Source organism: Portunus trituberculatus, chromosome 49 (genome assembly GCF_017591435.1).
Source record: "Portunus trituberculatus isolate SZX2019 chromosome 49, ASM1759143v1, whole genome shotgun sequence".
NCBI classification, from domain to species: Eukaryota; Metazoa; Arthropoda; class Malacostraca; order Decapoda; family Portunidae; genus Portunus; species Portunus trituberculatus.
Genome location: NC_059303.1, coordinates 12601542 through 12625492, shown reverse-complemented (window position 1 = coordinate 12625492; position 23951 = coordinate 12601542). Strand labels below are relative to the sequence as shown.

General features: G+C 42.7%; 1 protein-coding gene across 1 annotated transcript in view; it reads left to right on the top strand.

Moving 5' to 3' along the window:
- LOC123499109 overlaps positions 1-23951 on the top strand; it is a 41317-nt gene that overhangs the window by 14221 nt on the left and 3145 nt on the right. Inside the window, exons 2-9 of the mRNA XM_045246738.1 lie at positions 15081-15269; positions 15966-16154; positions 19030-19370; positions 20332-20563; positions 21347-21504; positions 22787-22962; positions 23470-23591; positions 23769-23924. Of these exons, the coding sequence (XP_045102673.1) occupies positions 15081-15269; positions 15966-16154; positions 19030-19370; positions 20332-20563; positions 21347-21504; positions 22787-22962; positions 23470-23591; positions 23769-23924 (1563 nt within the window). The remainder of the gene's footprint in view (positions 1-15080; positions 15270-15965; positions 16155-19029; positions 19371-20331; positions 20564-21346; positions 21505-22786; positions 22963-23469; positions 23592-23768; positions 23925-23951) is intronic.

Genomic DNA, 23951 nt, shown 5'->3' with positions numbered 1-23951 from the left:
TCTTCCACAGACTGACTCAAATTTCAAACCGAGTCGCTTCTCTCTCCACAAACCGCTCTGATTGGCTGTATTCATTCAGTATTAGTTTTATTGGTCAGTGGCAGCATGATTAAACAAAAGAACCAATCACCGTCATTGATTTCACGCGTGTGCAAATAATGTGACAAAACGCAAACACGAACGAATACACGGCGTTACTTGTGCCTGGAGTCCATAGCGTCATATTCAGAAACGCCGTGCTTTTTCACCACGACAATTTTTCAAGTCCCCTAGCTGGGTTTTTCAAGACAGTTTCTCCTTATGATCAATTAGAAATCTTGTTAATCCATCACTAAAACCGTAAAAATACCCTTAAAAATATGAGTTTCTTCAATTAGAGCCTTTGGAAAGCGTTTCTGAATAGGGCTATTAGTGTCAAAACGCGTTAGCTCGTTCCCCTTAACTATGGTAAATCTTTGAAAATTGCTGTCAACGTTATAAATAATTTACGACGGGTATGTATGTGTTCAAATTACTCAGAATGAAAACCCCTATACGATGGGAAGGATAAGAAAAGCTATGTTGATTATGGTGTAATACTGAAATCATACCAAGTTTTCTGTGTCGTGGTACTTCAGCGATATGAAAATATATAAAATGACAGAAACATGGACGATGACGATGTGACATGGATGAAAACACGACCATAGCCGGCAACAGGAAGGGCAATGAACAAACAATGGGATAGAGGGGTCACCTTACCATACAAAAGTTATATACAGGAAAGGTGATAAAGGGTAAATGGTCATTCATGTATTATGCAGAAAGAGAGAGAGAGAGAGAGAGAGAGAGAGAGAGAGAGAGAGAGAATGCTATATATAGGACAACATATTTTGCATAGAGAATAAATTAATTGTGAAAACTCTCTCTCTCTCTCTCTCTCTCTCTCTCTCTCTCTCTCTCTCTCTCTCTCTCTCTCTCTCTCTCTCTCTGAGCCCACGATGTTAATGCTCATCTCAGACTTGTTTCAATATGATAATCTTTGCCTCCTCCACCACTCCCATCTCCTCCGATCATCACCGCACAGGTTGCTTAGACAAGTTTCATTATAATAAACTTCCTTCTTTTTCTTTTTTTTTCTTCTTTTACGGCTATAATCCTGCTGCTGTCGCTAACACTACTACAACTACTATTACTATTATTACTACTACTACTGCTACTACTTCTGCTACTACTACTACTACCACTACTACTACTACTACTACTACTACTACTACTACTACTACTACTACTACTACTACTACTACTACTACTACTACTACTACTACTACTACTACTACTACTACTACTACTACTACTACCACCACCATCTCTATTATTAGATTTATGCCTCATCTTTAATTTATTCGCTTTCCAGATGCATTGGATAAAATCAGTTTCATAAAAAAAATCCTTCCTATCTCTCTCTCTCTCTCTCTCTCTCTGCCTGGGCGCGTGTCTGTCTGAGTGACGCAGGAAGGGCCGTCACTGCTGTCTGTTTAATTGATTGTCGAGACTGTCCCCCGCTTACATTATCATAAAGAATGCTAACAGCCTCACCAGCATTATCTCCGGAATTTGAGAGAGAGAGAGAGAGAGAGAGAGAGAGAGAGAGAGAGAGAGAGAGAGAGAGAGAGAGAGAGAGAGAGAAGCTGAAACAAAGTGAACAGCAGTTATAGTAGTAGTAGTAGTAGTAGTAGTAGTAGTAGTAGTAGTAGTAGTAGTAGTAGTAGTAGTAGTAGTAGTAGTAGTAGTAGTAGTAGTAGTAGTAGTAGAAGTAGTAGTAGTAGTAGTAAAGGAAGCAATGATTATAATAGATTGATAGTAATTCTCTCTCTCTCTCTCTCTCTCTCTCTCTCTCTCTCTCTCTCTCTCTCTCTCTCTCTCTCTCTCTCTCTCTCTCTCACTCTGTTTCTTAGTGGTAGAGCCAGCGTCATGTATTGTAGTTCCCGCGTTATGACTCAGCTTCACACAAACAAATCACACTCACGTAAAAACATTCTCAATACACTAACCAAGAAGAAAACCAACAATGCACTCTGCGACTTTAAAATCATACATGTTTCGTAATTACTTGCCGGGTTAGTTCAGCGAGGCGGCGGTCATCGATGCATTATTCAACTGGTACTTATAATTGGGACTTGATTCCTAGTGACAGCTAATTAAGGGTACCCACAGGCATATGTGCGTATGTATGTTGGTACTGCTATTATGTCACTTTTTTTAGTCTGCTTCACTAGAGGATGATTTTTTTTTCTTTCTTTTTTTTCTTTTCCTTCCTTTTTTTTTTTTTTTCTAAGTGTGAAGATCGTCATGGTCAAGTGAAGTTATAACATGTATTTTTCAGTGACGCTTCCCAGCACAGATCCACAATGCGGTGAATAATAACTAAGATAACCAACAAATATATAAAAATGGGGGAAGAAAAAAGTCATGCACATTCTTCTTAGCAACACTTCGATCCAAATAATATATACCATTGAAACCCACTCGGTAAGTCTCCATTCCTGTAATGAAGTTATTTATAGTTTACACACGCTATGGCATTTTCCAATTATCTGACAAAATTGTGACTATATATGCCTCAATGATCCCAGGAAATCTTTATCCTTGTTGCTTTCTCTAATTCACTGACACCTTTCTCACTTCCCTTTATCCATAATTCCGTGAGATCCTTGTCCTTGTGGTCCGTGTGGTTCCATTTCTCGCCTTCCTTTCGTCCGTTCTAACTTCCTTAACCCCTTCAGTACCAGGGCACGTTTTCATATTTATTCTGGTTACTAAATGGCGTTTTTATACAGCTTCAGAAACTTATATGAGGGATTAAATTAGTGAAGACTGGCCATTATTCTTTTTACCTCAATAGATCCTTCCTGATGTAAATAAAATTGTTTCATTATACCCAAAACTCATGGTAAAAGTGCGTCCCAGTACTGAAGGGGTTAACAATACTCAAATTCAAAGTACAGTGATTCCGTGAGATCCTTGTCTTTGTTTCATTTCTCGCCTTCCTTTCGTCCGTTCTAACTTCCTTAACCCCTTCAGCACCAAGAAACGTTTTCATATTTAATCTGGTTACTAAGTGACGTTTTTATACAGCTTCAGAAACTTATATGGGGGATTAAAATAGTGAAGGCTTTAGCCATTATTCTTTTTACCTCAATAGACCCTTCCTGATGTAAATAAAATTGTTTCATCATACCCAAAACTTATAGTAAAAGTGCGTCCCAGTACTGAAGGGGTTAACAATACCCAGATTCAAAGTACAGTCTCTTATATCCTTACAAAGAGTGGGAGATCATGAAAGTGAGAGGTCAGAGTGAGAGGCAATGTGAGGGAGAGTGAGAAGTAATGACCAATGATGCCACAAGGATACTGTAGAAATTTATCCTCATTTAACTACGGATAAGTCTCATTCTTCCAAAGGGGTGAGTCGCCGAGGGAAAGGGGCCTGACTTTCGCCTTTGTGTGTCCCGGGCTGGGCGGGGCGGGTGATTTATGCCGAGATGAATATACCCGATTGACACGCGAGGAACTGAGCGTGTGGTATATCACTCGTACAGTGTGTTATTTTAAAAGTGTTAGGGAGAAAAATTAATAACGTTAGGAGACTCGGTGCGCCTGAAATGAGAACTTTAATGCACTACACTCTTTACAATCAATGACATTAACGGTAGTCGCACGGGGAGCGTCATAACATAAGCAAGAAAAAGCTGGCAAAAAGCGGACTTTACGAGACTAATACATTCAACACGAAAATCTTCAATATATTTCTTTGCGCAATGAGAGACGTTAACCGCTTCAGGACTGGGACATATTTTTACCTTGAGTTTTGTTTACGATTAGACCATTTCATCTACATAAGGAAGGGTCTATGGTGGTCAGAAGATTAACGGTCACAGTCTTCACTATTTTAATCCCCGACATGAGTTTCTGAAGTTGTATAAAATCACCATATTGTAAGCAGAATGAATATGGAAACACGTCATGGTACTGGGGGTTGCAGAGGCAGTCATAGGGCACGATAAGTGAGAAAATGGAGAAAATAACAAGAAATGGGCGATATAGGTGACTTCAGTGTGCATATAATGAAATCTTAAATACATTCTTCCTCATGGTATCGGATCTAGGTGTAGTCACAAGAGCACAGACAAAATTTACGACTCAGCTTATCGCTCCCGATGAAGACTGAGAAACTTAATCCCGCTGGTGCGTGGACTGCCCGCTGCAGCCACTTACGTCTTTCTTGCCATGATTTACTGGTCGCTGGCAGCACAACACTCTCATTAGCGTGGGCTGGTCACCACACCCGGCACGTGGGGCAGGACAGGCCGAGGAGGGAAAGGAACAAGACCGGTAAAGGATGCAAGGGAAGGGTGAAAGAGAGAGAGGGAAGGACTACTTGTACCTTTGATTTTTCTAAACGGTTACTCCCTTGAAGAGTTTAATATCAATGCACGGTTCCTTGTAGTATTATATTGAGTTCCATTGGTAAGAGGAATTCTACTTGTATCTTTTTTTTTTTATCATTCCAAACATTTGTATTCTTAAGTACACTAGACGTTTATATGTGATTTGTATTTATGATATTTTGTTTAGTTTAATTACGTATATCATAAAAAAGAAAAGAAAAGAAAAACTCTATTTGTACTTGATCATTCCAACCACTTACTTCCTCGAGAACGTTAGACATTAATGCAATATTTTCCTTTCATCATTGTCACTTTTATTACAAGGTAGGAAAAGCTTCATGACTTACGCTTACTTGATTATTCCAAACGCTTACTACTTTGAAAATATGAAGCACCAACGAACGATTCCTTAAGTCATATTATTGAGTATTGATAAAGACAACAGTAGGGTCCAACAATCCAATACTTCTCTTTGCGCTATTAATTCCAGCTTCAGTGTTCCAAACAAGAGGTTCCTCATGTCATTTTGTTGAGTGTGATGACGTAAAATTAACTGCAATGTCTCGTGTCATACATCAATGCAATACTTCTCCCTTGTGCTGTTATTTTTAGCTTTACTGTCACGAAGGATATATTGTAGTGTGTTGTGTTATGTGCAGCCTCACCGCCCTGCAATCCGTCATGCTTTATAGTCTAACAATAACCTGTTTGGCTCACTAATAAGAAACTGTTACCTGTCCACCCATGCCTTTAACTAATATATACTATCAACCTGCCTCACATGGGTCTCCAGCGCTCTCTCTCTCTCTCTCTCTCTCTCTCTCTCTCTCTCTCTCTCTCTCTCTCTCTCTCTCTCTCTCTGGCTAAGAATACCACATTCCGGACAGATACTTCTTTAATTTATTCTCTTACACCTCCTCCTCCTCCTCCTCCTCCTCCTCCTCCTCCTCGTTTTCATTCTCCTCCTCCCCCTCCGCCTTGTTTTTATTATCCTCCTCCTCCTCCTCCTCCTCCTCATTACTATCATCATCATAATAAAGCATTCTTTTTTTCATTCACTTCATTCCCTATATTTCTTCCTTTTTTTTATTTTTCATGCTACTCTTCCTTCTCCTCCTTCACTTTCTTTTCTTTCTTCGTTCTCCTTCAGTTGTTCTTCCTACTCTTCCTAGTTCTCCTTCTCTCTTTTCGTTTTTTTTTTCCTCCTCCTCCTCATCCCTCATCACAAACTAGCTCATTCTCTCCCTCCTTGTGATGAAGCACCTCAATTACTGCTCATTCAAGCTCTTCACGAGTACACAGCTTCATTTGCTTCGATGCACGCACACACACACACACACACACACACACACACACACACACACACGGTCTATCTTGCTTTCTGGATTTGTAAACGTAATAAACACAAATGTGACCTTTCTTTTTATTTTCCTTTATGTTATTTTATGTTCCTCATTTCCTAGCATCTTCTCTTCTTTCTCCTCCTCCTCCTCCTCCTCCTCCTCCTCCTCCTCCTCCTCCTCCTCCTCCTCCTCCTCCTCCTCCTCCTCCTCCTCATTTTCCTCCTCCTTCTTTTCCTCCTCCTCTTCCTCCTCCTCCTCCTCCTCCTCCTCCTCCTCCTCCTCCTCCTCCTCCTCTTCTTCCTGCCATTCAACATTATACGGATGGACAGAGAAAAAGTGACAGGCACAGCATCTTCACATTAAAACTATACAACCTCGCCCCTCCCACTCTCTCTCTCTCTCTCTCTCTCTCTCTCTCTCTCTCTCTCTTCATCTGTTCAAATTCACTCCAGCATAAGCGACTCTCATATTAACAGGGTAACATTTGCCTGATGAATAAGCACATGATTCCCTCAGTGCAAGACGAGGTACAGCCACAATCACCGTGATGTATTTCCAGGATGTTTGCGGCTTGATTATTATTGCCTGACTCATCGTTCGTAAAGGCTTCACTGCTCGCCTATGAACACCAACAATACTAGTGATAATAACTTCACCCGAATCTTACGTGTAGCATATTGTATTTTCTCTTCTTAAAAGGGCACTATACGAATATGTTAGTAATGTGCTATTGTCATCACACTCATAATCACCATCATTCTATAACTGCAGGATAAACACCTCTTCATTCATTATTCATCATCGTCATTGTCATCATCACCAATACCACATTATCATTATCAAAATCATCACCACCACTGTAACCACCACCATCATCGTCATCATCCTCACCACAAGCACCACCATCACCATCACCATCATCATCATCATCAATGTCTCTGTAGGATAAAGACCTCTGCTAGCTTTCTCCACTCCTCTGTTCTCCAACCGTCTGTTCCACGCCACAGCGGCAAGACTTCTTATCTCATCTCTGCATCAGTTCTCTGTCCGCCCTGCCGTCCTTTACCAGCCCTAGGTGGCCATTGCGTGTCTCTAATTGCCCATCTATTATCTGCTCGACGCATGACCTGTCCTGCCCATGTCCACTTTTTTTATTATTAATTGCAGTCAAGATGTCTTCAGCCTTGGTCTGCTTCCTACCTAAACCTGACTCACCCTTACACATCCTGACCAGGTATACGAGGTTTGATAAAGTCTAGTAATATAAATTATATTCAATTCATTTTCCAATGTATTTTTTTATTTGCTGAGAAGTCTATCGCAGTGATGTCTTTTATATTTTAAGCTATATAGTATTTTGTACGTTTCTCCAGAAAACACAGGTGGATATATAGATTGAAAGATGGATAAATTATGATCCATGTGAAAGAAAGACAATTGCAGGAGAAAAACGAGATGTATACGTACAAAGACACCAAAGCTAAACGGAAAAAATTATAGAAAGAGCGGGAAAAGTATGTGGAAAAGGACAAAAAGATATACAGAATGACTACAGGTGAAGAGAAGAAGAGAAAGGTAGGCGATGGTGAAAGACAGACAAATGTACAGAGGATGAGAGAGATGCGCACGGAGGGGAAAATATGTACATAAAGATTACAGGTCGAAAGGGGACGGAGAAGTGAGGGAAAGCTGCAGACTCCTTAAGGAAGCACTCTTGAGGAAGGCAACTGGCGGATGAGGAGCCACCCACTCACTCGCAGCGATGGGAGTTACTGCTTAAGACATAAGTGCATCTTAGCATACATTTACAGCAAGTGTTGACCTCGGCAGGCGACTGAGTGAGACTTAAGGGCGTGCTGACAGGAGGGTGGAGAGATGACATGCAAAACACCAAAGGGAGAATGAACATGTTAAAATCAAAATGGCTGAATATAAAACATGATGATTGGAATATTAATCTTAACATTTCTTTCTTGTCTTATCTATTTGTTCTGTTCTTCTTAATTTTATTTGATATTTTTCCTTATTCCAGTAAGATCTCGTTTATCTATTTCGTTTTCTTCCATTTTCATCATCTACTGCTCTTACGAGACTATATCTCTTTCCACTTTTATTATCTCTCCTCGTCCTCTTAATCCATTCCATTTTTTTTTCATATTAGTCTTCATTGTTTATCATTCTTCCTGCCTCTCCTCTTTTCTTCCCTCACTCAGTAATTTCATCCTTTTCCACTCACCATCCAGTCTGTTCAGTGTATCATCTTTCTCGACTTTCTTTTCTTGTTTTCTTTTCTCTTCTTATCACCAAAGCTTCCTAAATTTCGTCACCACTACCCAAAAAAATAACTGAATAAAAACAAAACCCACGGATATTGATAAAGAATAGGTTGCTACACTCTTTCCATTTGTGTGTGTGTGTGTGTGTGTGTGTGTGTGTGTGTGTGTGTGTGTGTGTGTGTGTGTGTGTGTGTGTGTGTGTGTGTGTGTGTGTGTGTGTGTGTGTGTGTGTGTGTGTTTCTCTCCACTTTATCTCCATATCCAATTATTCTTTATTTATTAATCTAATCATATATTTATCTCCTTTACTTTCATGTTTGTATTCATTTTGCCTCATCACTTTGTCTCTCAAGCGAATTCCTTCCATATTTTCCATCCCTAATCCTTCTACCTCTCGCCTCGTACCTGTCACCTGCCGCGCCTCCTGCCAGCTTCTCATAACGTGCCGTCATCGCCTCCTCCTGCTGCCGGGAGGAGGTGTGGGGACGCGACACGAACCAAGATAAAAGACTAGATAGAATCCGAACGCCGCGAAGATAGAGAGAAGATTTACAGAAGGAAAAATGACACGATGAAGATGTAACGACGATGAAATTAATGAAAGTACTGCTGCTTGTGTGTGTGTGTGTGTGTGTGTGTGTGTGTGTGTGTGTGTGTGTGTGTGTGTGTGTGTGTGTGTGTGTGTGTGTGTGTGTGTGTAATTCACCTCGGTCGCCTACTGGTCACCCAACCAGTCTTCCCCATTACGGAGCGAGCTCAGAGCTCATAGACCGATCTTCGGGTAGGACTGAGACCACAACACACTCCACACACCGGGAAAACGAGGCCACAACCCTCGAGTTACATCCCGTACCTATTTACTGCTAGGTGAACAGGAGCTACACATTAAAAGGCTTGCCCATTTGCCTCGCAGCCTCCGGGATTCGAGCCCGGACCCTCTCGAGTGTAAGTCGAGCGTGCTAACCACTACACTACACGGTGTGTGTGTGTGTGTGTGTGTGTGTGTGTGTGTGTGTGTGTGTGTGTGTGTGTGTGTGTGTGTGTGTGTGTGTGTGTGTGTGTGAGCATGGCCTAGGATTGATATTTATTATGGCTTGTCTGCCTGCCGTCATGCAAGAAAATTAAGTACAAAGAGAGAAAGGAGATGAACAGCTGCATGTTGACGTGGAACAGAGGGCAATGTGATAGTGGTGGTGGTGGTGGTGGTAGTGGTGGTAGTGGTGGTGGTAGTGGTGGTGGTGGTGGTGGTAATGGCGGATATGATAGTAGCAGTAGCAGTAGCAGCAGCAGTAGTAGTAGTAGTAGTAGTAGTAGTAGTAGTAGTAGTAGTAGTAGTAGTAGTAGTAGTAGTAGTAGTAGTAGTAGTAGTAGTAGTAGTAGTAGTAGTAGTAGTAGTAGCAGTAGTGATGATATGGACAAGATAAAGAATTGAAGGAGAGCAAGAAAAGAGAAAGAATCAAGAACTAATAATAATAATAATAATAATAATAATAATAATAATATAACGACAACTAACATCAAAAACATCACGACGACAATCAATCCACCGGTAAACAAACGAATAAACAACAACACTCAACACGGTTCCGGGTGTGGCTGACATACACACCCTCCTCCTCCTCCTTCTCCTCCTCCTCCTCCTCCTCCTCCTCCTCCTCCTCCTCCTCCTCCTCCTCCTCCTTCTCCTGCTCACACGTCTCCTTGGTTTCTTTCCCTTCCATAAACGGTGACGATAAGCAAATACAGCGAAGGCAGGAAGTACTCAATCCACTACCACCTGCATCTCATCGCTAAGTGGAAGACACGGCAGTAATAGCGCGTACATGCTCCTCAGACGCCCTAATGGAGAGAAGAAGAGAAACGAGGAGAGTTGGAGAGAAAGAGAGAAGGAGAAGGAAGGCAGGAAAGTGGGTAGGAAGGCGGGCGGGAAGGAGGAAGGGAGGGAAGGCCAAAAAAAGAGCATCTGATTACGCCACTCATCTCTGGGTATTCAAGAAATCTGGCAAGACCGGTGGCTGGCTGGCTGTTTGGTTAGCTGGTTGGCTGGTTGGGTATTGAGGGCGCAGGGAGAGTCGGGAAAGATGTGAAAGATGTCTTAATTGGGTCATGGCCTACAAACCTACTACGCCTCATTCTACCTCTGTCCAGTTCCATCTAGTTCTCCTAGTTCCAGTGCACGGACGTCTCCACTCTTCACGTGTCTTGTCCTGAGGTGATAATGTCCATTTTATCCCTTTCTTCCCGCCACTGTCTGTCCCTAATTATCTTGTGTCCTCAAGGTACACGTTCACTATCGCCATCCTGAAACGTGATTACTCTGCTACTGTTTATCATATGCATATACCACCTCTTCTCTACCGACCTGGCGTCCTCGTTTTCCACATATACCCTGTCCCTGCGTGCCCAGCTACCAGCGTGACGGGTTACTAGGCTCGTGTCCATTATGCATCACCTTGTGGCTCCTTATCCTCGTGTCCTACCCGCACCTCAGCCCATTCACCTGTCTCGGCCTGACATTTACCGTGAGTCCCGCTACTTGTTTATTTCCTCCCGGTATACTAGTGATGTGTTTATTCGTTTTGCACAATACTTCGTTTGCGAGATGGTCATATGCGCGCGCGCACACACACACACACACACACACACACACACACACACACACACACACACACACACACACACACACACACTATGAGAGGGCAGGATCATATGCACCGTCAGGTTCGAGTGTTTATGGACGTGCAGGTCTCGATGGCAGACATTCATTTGTAAAAACAAGAGATGTGTATTCGAAATTTTAAGGTGCTCTTGCAAGTGTATGTAACATAAATGCATACACATGTTTATATACATTTGTAATCAATCCACTGAAAACTATATCAATATAAAAAAAATAGAAATATTTATAAACAGGGATGATGAACATAAACAACACACCATACATGGAAAGCCAAGACCTTCCCTTATATCCTCACGATACAGCATCGCAGATTAATTATATGTAGAAAGATAAGTAAATGAAATACCAACGTAAAAAAAAAAAGAAACTATATACGACTAAACCTTTAAAGAAAATCAATTAAACAAGATGATATGCAGATGCTACAGTACATAAACCAACACGAGAGAAATAAAAGTCAATAAACATCTAAAACGCTCCACTCATACTTTGCGGACAGGAGAATGAAGCCTGAGCAATGTTCTCCTCACATTCTAACACGATGACGAGCGGGAGAACAGGGAGAGGGTGGGTTTACCTTCACCATGTTGGCGGCTACTAGAGTTCAATAGTACCACACGGCGAGCTAAGTGACGGGGACTTGTAGCTGTACTGTGATCATCCTGCTTGGCTGAGTGGAAGAGAGAGAGAGAGAGAGAGAGAGAGAGAGAGAGAGAGAGAGAGAGAGAGAGAGAGAGAGAGAGAGAGAGAGAGAGAGAGAGAGAGAGAGAGAGAGAGAGAGAGAGAGAGAGAGAGAGAGAGAGAGAGAGAGAGAGAGAGAGAGAGAGAGAGAGAGAGAGAGAGAGAGAGAGAGAGAGAGAGAGAGAGAGAGAGAGAGAGAGAGAGAGAGAGAGAGAGAGAGAGAGAGAGAGAGAGAGAGAGAGAGAGAGAGAGAGAGAGAGAGAGAGAGAGAGAGAGAGAGAGAGAGAGAGAGAGAGAGAGAGAGAGAGAGAGAGAGAGAGAGAGAGAGAGAGAGAGAGAGAGAGAGAGAGAGAGAGAGAGAGAGAGAGAGAGAGAGAGTGTCTGGAAGGCGGGAAGGGAAAAGGCTGGAGATAAAGAGAAAAGAAAGGGGTATTGAGGAAGTCAGGGATTGATTGACTGACTGATTCAATGTCGCCGCAACAACGGGATCATATGACGCAGCAGTGATGGAGCAAAGGAAAGCCTGAGGAGTTATGAATGGGAGGAGAAGGGTGGAGTGGAGATGAACAACCTTACTCTTTTGACCTATTACTACATTGATTTGAAAAACGATGACACTACCTTGCCCACTTCAGTGTGTGTGTGTGTGTGTGTGTGTGTGTGTGTGTGTGTGTGTGTGTGTGTGTGTGTGTGTGTGGCAGCCTACTAAATTCAGGAGCTAGGCAATCCCACAGCAGTGTTCCCGCGACCTGGTGCGCCACTCATGAAGGCCAAACCTGGTGATGACGGAGCTGACGGTGCCACTGGGCAGACGACAGGCGAGATTATCCGCGAACTTTAGTTCGATTACCTCACCGTGCCACTGGCACAGCCCCTCCCTCAGGACCACACCTCCCGCCACGTGACCCTCTAGACTAGGGCCCTATTAGCCACGTGGCTGCCGTCGCGAAACTCATCACTGGCCACCTCGAGGCCATTGATGCACAGTTGAGAGAGGCAACCGCGCGCCAACAGGACAACACTGCCAAGGTGATGGTGGCGCGTGGCTCTCGGCATGCAGTGCCACCTGGTAGGTCCAAGGGACAGGCACCTCGGTACCTCCATGCCACCACTCACTGACAGTCAGTTTCACACAATCACCATTATGAGGATCCTAGCGAGGCGGTTGCCGTGTAGGTCTGGGTCTTTTAACACATTTATTTATTTATTTATTTTTTCTCCCTCTCTTATTTTCCTACACACACACACACACACACACACACACACACACACACACACACACACACACACACACACACACACACACACACACATGCTTTTAATTTTCCACCACTTTGCATCTTACACACTCATCCTTTTCCTTTCTCCTAATTACATATCTTTCCACACTCTCCTATGCTTTTCCTATATTTCATTTTGTGTTTTCCTACACTTATGCAGTACCTTTTTCTTTTACTCAGAGAGAGAGAGAGAGAGAGAGAGAGAGAGAGAGAGAGAGAGAGAGCTTACAGGCCGAGGGGAAGGTCACTAATTGTATGCGTCGCCGGACCTGCCTCAGCGTGCCTCCGTCCGTGTGGCGTCGAGTTTCTCGTTTCAGCCAACCATTAAGAGTGGCCTCCTTAGGTGACCTCCCATGCTGTGCCTTCCCGTGACCCCTCCAGACGGCGCTTTGACCTCCCCGCCTCACCTCATATGACTACACCTGAAGTTGTCACTCAAAACATTCATGGTGAAAACTAAACATTGGACTGGTGTACCGTGCTAACAGTGACTCGAGTCTTGGAAATAGTAGCTGCCTTCAGTACACTAATTGGGAACTGTGCCTTAAGGACGTCGTCGGGGATTACAGTAGATATACATTACTGTTTATTATTAGGTTTGGCTTTAGAAATAACACGAGCACTTTTTTCTTTTGTGTATTTTTGTATTTTCGATAGAGTGGCCACGGATTTTGTAAGCCGTTGAAATGTAACCTTAAAAGCACAGAATAAAACCAAGTGAGAAAAAGGCGAATTTATATCATGATGCGTTTTTTTTACACCTCCTCTTCTGAAACAGTTCAAATCGTAAGCTGGGGAACAATGTGAAAACAGGGGAACGTTCCAGACATTATAGCAACACGTTAAATAATCATATATACCTGAATACGTTTTCTGTCATTATAACAGTACAAAAGATGTCTGAAAAGTTAAACTGGGTAAATGAATAACTATAACATCTAAGAATCATAAACAAACACAAAGAAAATAAATAACAACAGACTTGACACTTACGAGGCTTTTTGAAATAAAGCAATATTAACTCCACCTAAAGACACGTAAGACAGTAAGGAGAATAACTCGTCACTGCCTATCATTCCTTCGTTTATAGACTTACTTTTTAACCGCTTCAGTACTGGGATGCATTTTTACCTTGAGTTCTGAGTATGATTAAACCATTTTATTGACATTAGTAAGAGTCGATGGAGGTCAGGAGATTAATGGCCAGAGTCTTCACTATTTTAATCCCCCACATAAGTTTCTGAAGCAGCGTAAAATCCCCAAATAGTAAGCAGAATGAATGTGGAAACGCGTCATGGCACCGAAGGGGTCAAAATAATAAACTGCAAACGCTACGAGCAAAATCATCCACTGAAACACCTCTAGAAAGGAGTTACGGAAATAATACGATGCTAGAATGATCAGATGCACATATTACTCACATAAACACCATTAAAAATATCAGCAGAAGTTGTCAAGGAATGTGAAGTGTTGCGGAGTGTTCCAGGACCAGTAAGGCCTTGGTTGGGAGGAAGGACGCACGCACCTCCCTGAGTTCACACAGTTGGTAAATATTTGAAGTGCGTAGGTGTGGTGGTGGTGGTGGTGGTGTTAGACTTTGAACAGGTGAGAGAGAGAGAGAGAGAGAGAGAGAGAGAGAGAGAGAGAGAGAGAGAGAGAGAGAGAGAGAGAGAGAGAGAGAGAGAGAGAGAGAGAGAGAGAGAGAGAGAGAGAGAGAGAGAGAGAGAGAGAGAGAGAGAGAGAGAGAGAGAGAGAGAGAGAGAGAGAGAGAGAGAGAGTCAAATTACAAAGTGTATCTTCCTTGTTACATGTATTTAGTTTCTCGTCCACACACACACACACACACACACACACACACACACACACACACACACACACACACAGGTATATACATCGTTACTACCACCACATACACCGTCCCTATTACCACTTCACTCCCCTCCTCCTCTTCTTCCTCTTCTTCTTCCTCCACCTCGACCTCCTCCTCCTCCTCCCCCTCTTCCTCAAGTTGGAAAGAGCTGCATAATGATTTAATGTCTGTCTTCCTCCGTCTCTTCCTCCAACAAGGAAGAAACAGGGGGAGGAAAAGGAGGAAAACAAGAGAAAGAATGAGTATACCATATGAGGCACACGATCAGGGAACGAAAGGAAAGACAAGACGAAATGTTACGACGAAAAAAGAAGAGAATGAAAATGAAAAAAAAAATAGAAACGGGTACGAATAAAGAAAATGAATGGAAAGAAATATAAGACGAGTAAAAGAAAAAAAAGGAGACGACGTGAAGCGAACATGATAATCTAGTAGTATTAAGGAAAATAAATAAATAAAAATGGCAGATATTCGCAGATTCATATTATATTGATTTATTTTCTGTTTTCCCTTGTGACAGATGAGAGCGGCCGTGCATGTGGTGGTGGCGTGGGTGGTGGTGGTCGTGTGGGTGTGTGGAGCCACCCGCGTCCCCTCACCCATCAGGATCTCCGTGTACGGCCGCGACAACACCTCCTCCTCCAACTCCTCCTCCTCCTCCTTCATCAGCTACACGCGACCACGACGGAACGCCACCTACGTCGCCTCCGTCAGTATACCTCAGCTTCATGCCTTAACCCTTTCAATACTCAGACGTGTTTTTACCTTGATTTTTTGGGTATAATTAGACGATTTTTTTTTCATTAGGAAGAATCTATGAAGGTCAAAAGATTAACGACCAGAGTCTTTACTATTCTAATCCCAACATATATTTCTGAAGGTGTGTAAAATCGCTAAAATAGTAACCAGAAGGAGTACGAAAACGCGTCCTAGTACTGTAGAAATTAATCTGCTTCTACTTACTGCTACTCCTGCTCATTCTCCCTCCCTCTCTTTCATATCTTGCTCTTACTCCTCGTCTCCTCTTATCTTTTAATCATTCTTTTATTTCTATTCATTTCTTGTCCCCTCTCCTCCTCCTCCTCCTCCTCCTCCTCCTCCTCCTCCTTGTGTTCTTCGTTCTCTTACTTCTATTTACTCTTATTCTGATCCCTAGTTCCTCTTACTCCTATTCCTAACATCCTCTTCTTTCTCCTCATCTTCCTCTTCCTCCTCCCCCTACTCCTATCATTATCTACACATTTATCATTATTCCAATCTTCCATCTTCCATTCTCCTCAAAACCGTCAAAACACGAATATGATAAAACAGATTCACAAGAGAGAGAGAGAGAGAGAGAGAGAGAGAGAGAGAGAGAGAGAGAGAGAGAGAGAATTTTTACTCTACATTTGTTAACTGTTTTCAGAGCTCGGAGATAAAAATCGGCGACGAGGAAGAGATTTTTTCATCCCATCACGATAATGAAGACGATGAATACGAAACAGAATTTGAAGGCCTGGGTGGCGTCAATCGCATGGGCGTGGCTTCCGGGACGTCGACATCAAGAAAATTACGCCCACACCTTCGGGAATCCAAAAGACGTCGCTCGCAATCGGCAAGTCAGGGATTCTATTCTTAAACATTTCGGAGTTTCATTCTAATCACTTCTGTCAGTCTCTGGTTGAGAATACTAAGATGTTTAAGGATGTTTTTTTTTTTTTTATGACTTTATTGATAGTTTGATATAATTCTTCACCTTTAGAGAAGACACTCACAAAAACTTTAACAAATATTATCTATCTTCAAAAGTTATTAAGGTGTTTTAAGTTGTTTTCATGTTTCAACTGATTGTTTTATAAGATTTGTTCATCGTAATTAAGCATATCAAACACGAGTACCTGTGCAACCTTCTATCTGGTCTTTGAAAATCATCCTTAAGAGAGAACACGAAGTTACAATGATATTTAAGGATGTTTTCATGATTCTATTGGTACTTTAACAAGGAGTGGGCGTTATCATTAGGCAAAACACACAGAAGAATTTGTCTGTATGGACTGAAAATGATCATTACTTCTATAGGTCTTTCTTTTTCTTGATCATGTAATAAAGATTCACAGGAAAAATTGCTACTTTTGTATATTTAACTGATACTTAAGGTATGTACAATAGAATGTGTGTGTGTGTGTGTGTGTGTGTGTGTGTGTGTGTGTGTGTGTGTGTGTGTGTGTGTAGTTGGGTGGATGGATAGATGGGTGTGTCATGCAGTCCGTGTTTATCTGCTATTCACATCACATGCAAATATCAATGGACACACACACACACACACACACACACCATTGTCACTCAACACAAAGAGGTCACAGCCTAATGTTATAGGAAAGTAATTTACATGAAGTGCTGACGAAAAGTCGGAAGCGGTCACTCGGTCACCACACACAGCACTCGTTATCTGTCGCTCTCTATTCCGAGCACCCTGTGATAATCTGCGCCTCACACCAGAAGGGCGAAGGCGAGTAATTTGACAGAAGTGTGAGGTGACAAGGAGCATGTATACAGACGCCAACACTTGACTCCTTGCCAATTCCGCCCATATAATTTCTCAGTAGCAACATCTGGTAATCTTGGTAGCGAGTAGACGTGAGGAGGATTGAGAAGTTGCCAGCGGCTAGAGTGAGACTTGTAGTCGGTAGCGAGCAGAATGAGGCTTGTAGCAAGCGTGATGATGTAGAATTACAGTCTAGACAACTGGAGTCTGACTGTAGACTGTAGAGGTAGATTGGCTGTGCAGGACAGGATAACCAGTCAGACAAAGAAGACAAGCGGATTGCCAGGCGGAACGTGAGTCTATCCCGAAGCTATGTTGGGACGACTAAGTGCGGCGCGTGGGGGCGGAACAATACCCACGGTCGTAGCAGGGTCTATTAACCCTGGGTCGTAGTACATCATACGGTAGCCTACTGCGCATTAACAAGTAGTCTGTCTATCACTGGTGTGGGACTACCAGGTGTTGTTACTGAGAAATTATATGACCAGGGTTAGGAAGGAATCAAGGGCTGGCGTCTGTACAAGGGAATTCAGGAAAAAAGCGAGGTGCACGAAGAGATAGGGAGAAATAGGGGGTATCAGTAATGGATGATAACTAGAAGAAGAGATAGGAAGCACGTAGTTGACATGATGTATTACTCTATAGGTCGTGTAATCATTACTACAATATCAGTATATACTATATATACCCATAAATATAAACAATTCTAAAACTATTACTGCCTTTATTTCCTATTAATTAGCTTATTGTTATTCTTTCTCTCAAATATAACAGAAAACAATATGTCTTTTGTAAAATAGATTTATAACAATCGTGTTATTATAATGTTCATATAAACATAATAAAAATGGCAACATTATCATCTTCATCATATGCAAAAGAAACTCGCCAAGGACTATAATACACAAATCATGAAGCCCAATGAAGCATAGTTACGTATACAATTTATGTACATTTTCACGTACCTCCTCCTCCTCCTGTTCCTCCACCAGCCGTCTTCTTTCTCCCCCTCCTCCTCTCGTCATGTCTTCGCGTCCTTGCTCCTCCTCACTGGATCTATGTGGAGGAAATGACTTATCACGTGAAGGTATTGGTGTGCTTGTTTCCTTCTCCTACTTTCGGGTGATGAAATGTTATGAGGTTGTGTTTGTTATCTCTCTCTCTCTCTCTCTCTCTCTCTCTCTCTCTCTCTCTCTCTCTCTCTCTCTCTCTCTACTACTACTACTACTACTACTACTACTACTGCTCAGTCTCTCTCAGTGAGTGAATAAGTGAATGAGTGAGTAGGTGGAAGAAGTGAATAAATGAGTTAATGAGTGAGTGAGTGAGTGAGTCAGAGAGTGAGTGAGTGCGTGAGAGCGTCATCTTGTTTCAACACATTTTGTCAAAACTGCTTCGAGAAAACATTTTAATCAATCTCAAAGTAAAGGAAGTAAAATAAGGAAACAAATCGATGGGTCAGTTGTGCAGTTCATTAAAAGTGTCAGCCCACCTGGAGGTGGTAGGCCAGTGTGGCGGCGTCGACCGCCTCACCCTCTGTCTGCCCCGCAGCAGGGGTAAGGGACGGGGCAAAGGACGGGGCAGGCTAACACAGGTCTGCCCGCAGGACCTTGGTGGCCGTTGGCTAGGTCGCCAAGAAGGACGGCACTACCCTCGTCAGATTTTCAAGTGTTTTTCATTGGAAATGTTAATATATCACTACAACCACAGTCACATCCGTGTTGCCACTGTAATTAAGTACATTATAGTATATGCAAAGTAATCGCGTACTGTAATGTAAGTACATAAAGTTCATCATTACCAATGCGTACCATTCCTTCATAACCTCATGTGCCACAAATGTGCATTACAATCACTCTATAACATAATTCCTAACCCACAAGTGTTCTCCCAAAGTTCACCGGGACCGCCATAACTCACAACCTACCACCCCTCGCCCTCACAGCTCCTGGACAGCACCAGAGGGATAGCCGCCCCACCCAGCTTCGGTCCCCCTGCCGCACCTGCACCACCAGCGGCACCTGCGCCCCCCGCAAGACCTCCAGCGCCTTCCCCACCAGCAGCACCACAACCCCCAGCACCGCCACGTCCACCAGCACCACCTGCGCGCCCGCAACCCCCAGCAGCCCTTGGTTCGGGTGCTCCAGCACCACCTGTCACCTCCCCCTCGCCCCCAGCAATCCCCATGCCGCCCTCCACGCCCACTCCTACAAGCTTTGGCCCACCTGCCATTCCCATGCCCATCAGCTCTCCCTCACCTCCCCCGGGCTCTGATCAGGCACAGGTTACAGTGTGTGTGTGTGTGTGTGTGTGTGTGTGTCGATGATTTTCATTTATGGATTTTCATTTATGGCATGAGTTCGACAAAGTACTGAAATGATATACATATACGTATTTGGCAATCCATAACAAATTGACATTATGGACACGAGAAAGAAACTTTTCGTCACCTGAACATAAGACGTTTTAATACGTACCTTATGTGGCGAGTTGGGTTCTACCACGATTATTTTTATAAACACTTGTCTCACGCGTCCTCCACACTCCCCAGGGGCTTAGTGGAGTTCCTCAGTGTCATCTGCATGCCATCCATGCATGAGTTCTATACAGTCACTTCAAAGTCTTAAAGGAATTAAGAGAAATACACAACATCAAACTCCTACTTGCGCAGCTGATCAAGAAGTAAACACTCATGGAGGACCGAATGTTAAGGGAGTGTTCCAATAATATTTCTTGGTTGTTTCGTTGCTATTTTCTTTGATAGTCATGATAAAAGATAGCGTTCAGTTTAAAAGTTTTTCTAACCTAACCTATAGTTTGATTTCTACGATAAGCAATATAGGGGAGTAATAAATATATATGTTTACTTCGGTACATTCTCATCATCATTTTTACCATCAGTGACCAGTTGCTGTGATTCTTTTATATGAGGAAGTTTTCCCGATATCCTTAACTTTTCAACTCCAGTTAAGGATTGGCCACAAGCTGACATGTCTGCTTTAATGACACTTGTGTAGTCGATAGGCATTAAGCCCAAGCCTATCCTTTTTCCTATTTGTCAGTTGTTCGTGTACTTCCATTAGCTACACTATCATAACTCCCTCTTTCCATTTACTTCTCTGAATACCATACCTTTACATACCATACCTGTGCCCTTACTGCTTGATTTACTCTTACACAATATGACCAGTGACGAGTAACTTAAACCAAATAGGCTGAAACTCTTTACATCTTATGCTCTCTCGTGCGCAGATATCAAATGCATGGACACAGGAACCACCAGTTCGTTTATGGCGGTACTGTCGCTTCCTCAAGGCTACAACGCCATTCCGGTGTTCGAGGACCGACCCAACGTGGATCCGACAATCAACACTGCCTGCAGGATGATCCCCACGCAGCTCACCAATGACATGTTCCAGCTCATCGTGTCCGACCTAGAGCGGTGCGGCGTGTCCAAGTGCCGCCAGCCCACGGGGGAGGTGAGGTGGATGTCTGGGGAATGATGAGGTATTGATAGATTGCTTTACGTAAGCTCGTATTCTGAAACGCCTTGCTTTCTCCCCAGGGCTATTTTCAAAGACCACAGAGATTATTTGTCTTGTGCTCAAGAGTGTTTCTCCTGTTAATAATGCAGAAACGTTATTAATCTTTCACTACAACCCTCCCCCCCCCAAAAAAAAAGATAATTAAAATCCGTGTAACTTAAAATAGAGGTGCTCCGTAGATGTACTTTGCTTCAAAACATGATCCTGCGTCATGTAGCGTAGCAATGAACTTATAAGTTGTATTGGTCGTTGGACCAATACATAGTTTCCCTAAACTCTTAGTCTCAAGGTCACAATACTCTCACGTATGCATTTAAATTGGATATATCTGCAAGGAAAGTATTAACCCAAAATTTAAAATATCATCAGTAAATTGATTTACAATATACAAAGGGAAAATTAATGGAAGAGGAACTTGTACGTAAAAACTGAATGAAATTGCTTTTGTATCAATGCAATATGAAGCACATAATTACAGTAAATAAACTCTCAGACTGCTATGGCTTCTCTTCATATCTAAGGAAAGGCATCCTTGATAGCAAAAGGAGTAATGGAGTAGTGAAAGATTTTCCTGTGTATAGTTTTACTTTGCTCAGTAAATTGTTTAGAATAATTCAAATTAACAAGTGATGCACCTACTCTCATAAGAAGCCACAGTGCTAACTTTCAAGTTCGTATAGTTTGCCTTCATAGTTTAATCCATGGCGTGGGTTTCAGACATGGTTGTGCCTGCAGCTGCGTTTCCCTTTAGTCAACGGCCTCAAACTTCCCGAGGACGAGATAATCCACATCAGGTGCCGCCCCCAGGACAAGACTTCTCAGGAAACTCATGTGCTCAGGGTAGCAACGGCAAAGTACGCCGCCAAAGATTCCATGTAGGCACCAGACTCCCCATTTCATGTTCTCTTCTTTGGACAAACGATGACTACTAAGTTCTCTTTACTAACAGCATGAGTACTGGTGCCGACACCTCCACGTGGACTGACCCTCAAGCATCTCAAGTCTTATTCTGACTCTTGCTTGAATAGACGCTTTGAATGGAAATCTTTTCACCAGGGGATTTCGAGACACTGTCAAATCCAAATCATTTACTTGATTTCAGCTGCTGCTCAACGAATGGGCGTGTATAGTGTTACTTCTCTGAATTATAGAGAAAGCAAGTGTATCAGATATTAAATTTCATTCAATAGGTGACGACCGTCGTTGGACCAATACATAGTTTCCCTAAACTCTTAGTCTCAAGGTCTTGCCCGTGGCAAGTGTGGAAGGACTTTGAACCAATTGTACTTACAGTTGTTTATCGTTTCTGTCAGAAGGGAAGAGTGAACTTTGCTGATCCTACTCAACATACTAGTATTATAACACGACAGTGCAAGGAGCCATGACTGAGCAGATCATTCACAGCACACCATCACACATTCATGAATTAAACAAAGGACATAAGTATTCGAGGTCCAAGGATGTTATGTCTCTTAATATCCTTTCTTATTAAGCATATATGTATAGATTTGACAGCCACGTAACCCAGGTGACTCAAACACAGTAACCCACCAGACTTCACTTTTACGTCTTTCGACTCCTTCCACAGCTAACTCTCCACTTCCTGGGAGCCTGCGTTGTTGTTACTAGCATCACTTTTCCACTTTTACCATCACTTTCATCTTATCACTTATACTTGCCCTTGTAATGGGTGACGGGAATGTTGTTAGTAAGTAGTTTTGAAAATTTCATATTCATCTTGGTTTCAAAGTAAATTTCACGGGATATAGATTCTTCATATTGAGAGAAAATATTTCTGTACCATGTAACATTGGATGCTACTACTTCGAAGTCTGTAGCAGAATGTATCAGCATTAACGTATAGCAGAAACTATCGGCTTCATGGTAACTTAGAAAAAAATTAATAAATAGAAAAATTAAAAAAGTAAAAACAAAACTCAAATGTTCAGTTAGGCATCACTGCTCCCGCCCACAGTCATGGAGACGTGAATGTTCTATGTGCACAGACATGTTTTGTAAGGAAAACAGGAATATTATTGTACTGAATTTTCTTCACAGTCATTCCTCACCTCTTACATAATGCCCTGTAATTCATCTCTTCATTGGACTGCCTTAACCCTCATAACCAAATACTCCCCTTTCCCTATCGTCCCACAGTACAGGATTGTCTTCAGCCTCGGTATTTGAGGGAGGGCAACAGGAGTTCGAGTGTGAGATCGGCCTCTTCAGAAAGCTGCCTGGCACACAGCTCTACGCCTCCATCGTCACGCCGGAAGTAGAGCTTGATCTTGGGGAGGAGGTGCAGCTGAGATCCATCGTGCGGGCAGGCGACGGTAAGGGTCGGCTGATTTAAAGTCACTAGCATGCTATAGTTTCTGATCCGACACCAGATACTCAAGTTTTGATATCATGTGGTCTTTACTTCCAGTATTTCATGAAGGTTCAGCTGGTTTCAAGGCAATGTGTGTGTTTTACAAGTTTGATCTTGCATTAAAGGACTCTAGATGTAATGTACTAAACAAGTGCTTTATGACACTCAGGATGCAGAATGACAGAAGACAACGAAAGCTTGCGCCATATTCATTTTTTATCAATAGCGTGAAAATCTAACCGACTTCGGAATAAGAACCCATTTATGGAAGGAAAACGACTCACGAATTAGCTTCATCTACCATAATAAGAAATGTGTGCTTCTCTCACATGGCGTGACGTTATATAGCTTTTGATGGGGACAAGACAGCAGCCAACCAGTCTTTCATATGACACACTCAGTCAACCTCACGGGGACAATTACCACTGCGTGGGAGGTTCCTAAGCGTGCTTGTGTATGTGTGTTGCAGGGTGGCAGTACAGCCGCATCACCACTATCATCATCCAGAAGGTGGGGCCGCCTCGCTCACGCTCCATCCTCAACGCCGCCGACCTGGTATTTGCTGACGGCTGTCGCAACCCTACTTACAAAGTGAGGACAAAGATAACTGCACCAGTTATTATCATCTTGACAGTATGTGTGCTCATCATTTGAACATCGGCTTGTTGTAAAGTATAAGCGATCCTGTGTAGAGCCAAGTACATGAAGGCATTGCTCTGTAAATTTTAAGCGTGTCACTTAATCTTTTTGCTTTGTGCCTTACGTCAGGTGATCGCAAAGCAGCACCCAAAGAGGGATCCGAGGAACCCACTCATCAACAACTTCAACTTCCGCATGTTTATGTTTCAAGACATGCAGCCAGGCGACACCCTCATGATCACCGCCAATGTCATCGGCTGCGTGGACGCCCAAGACTGTGCTCCTGTAAGTGGTGATCATGTTGCACTTACT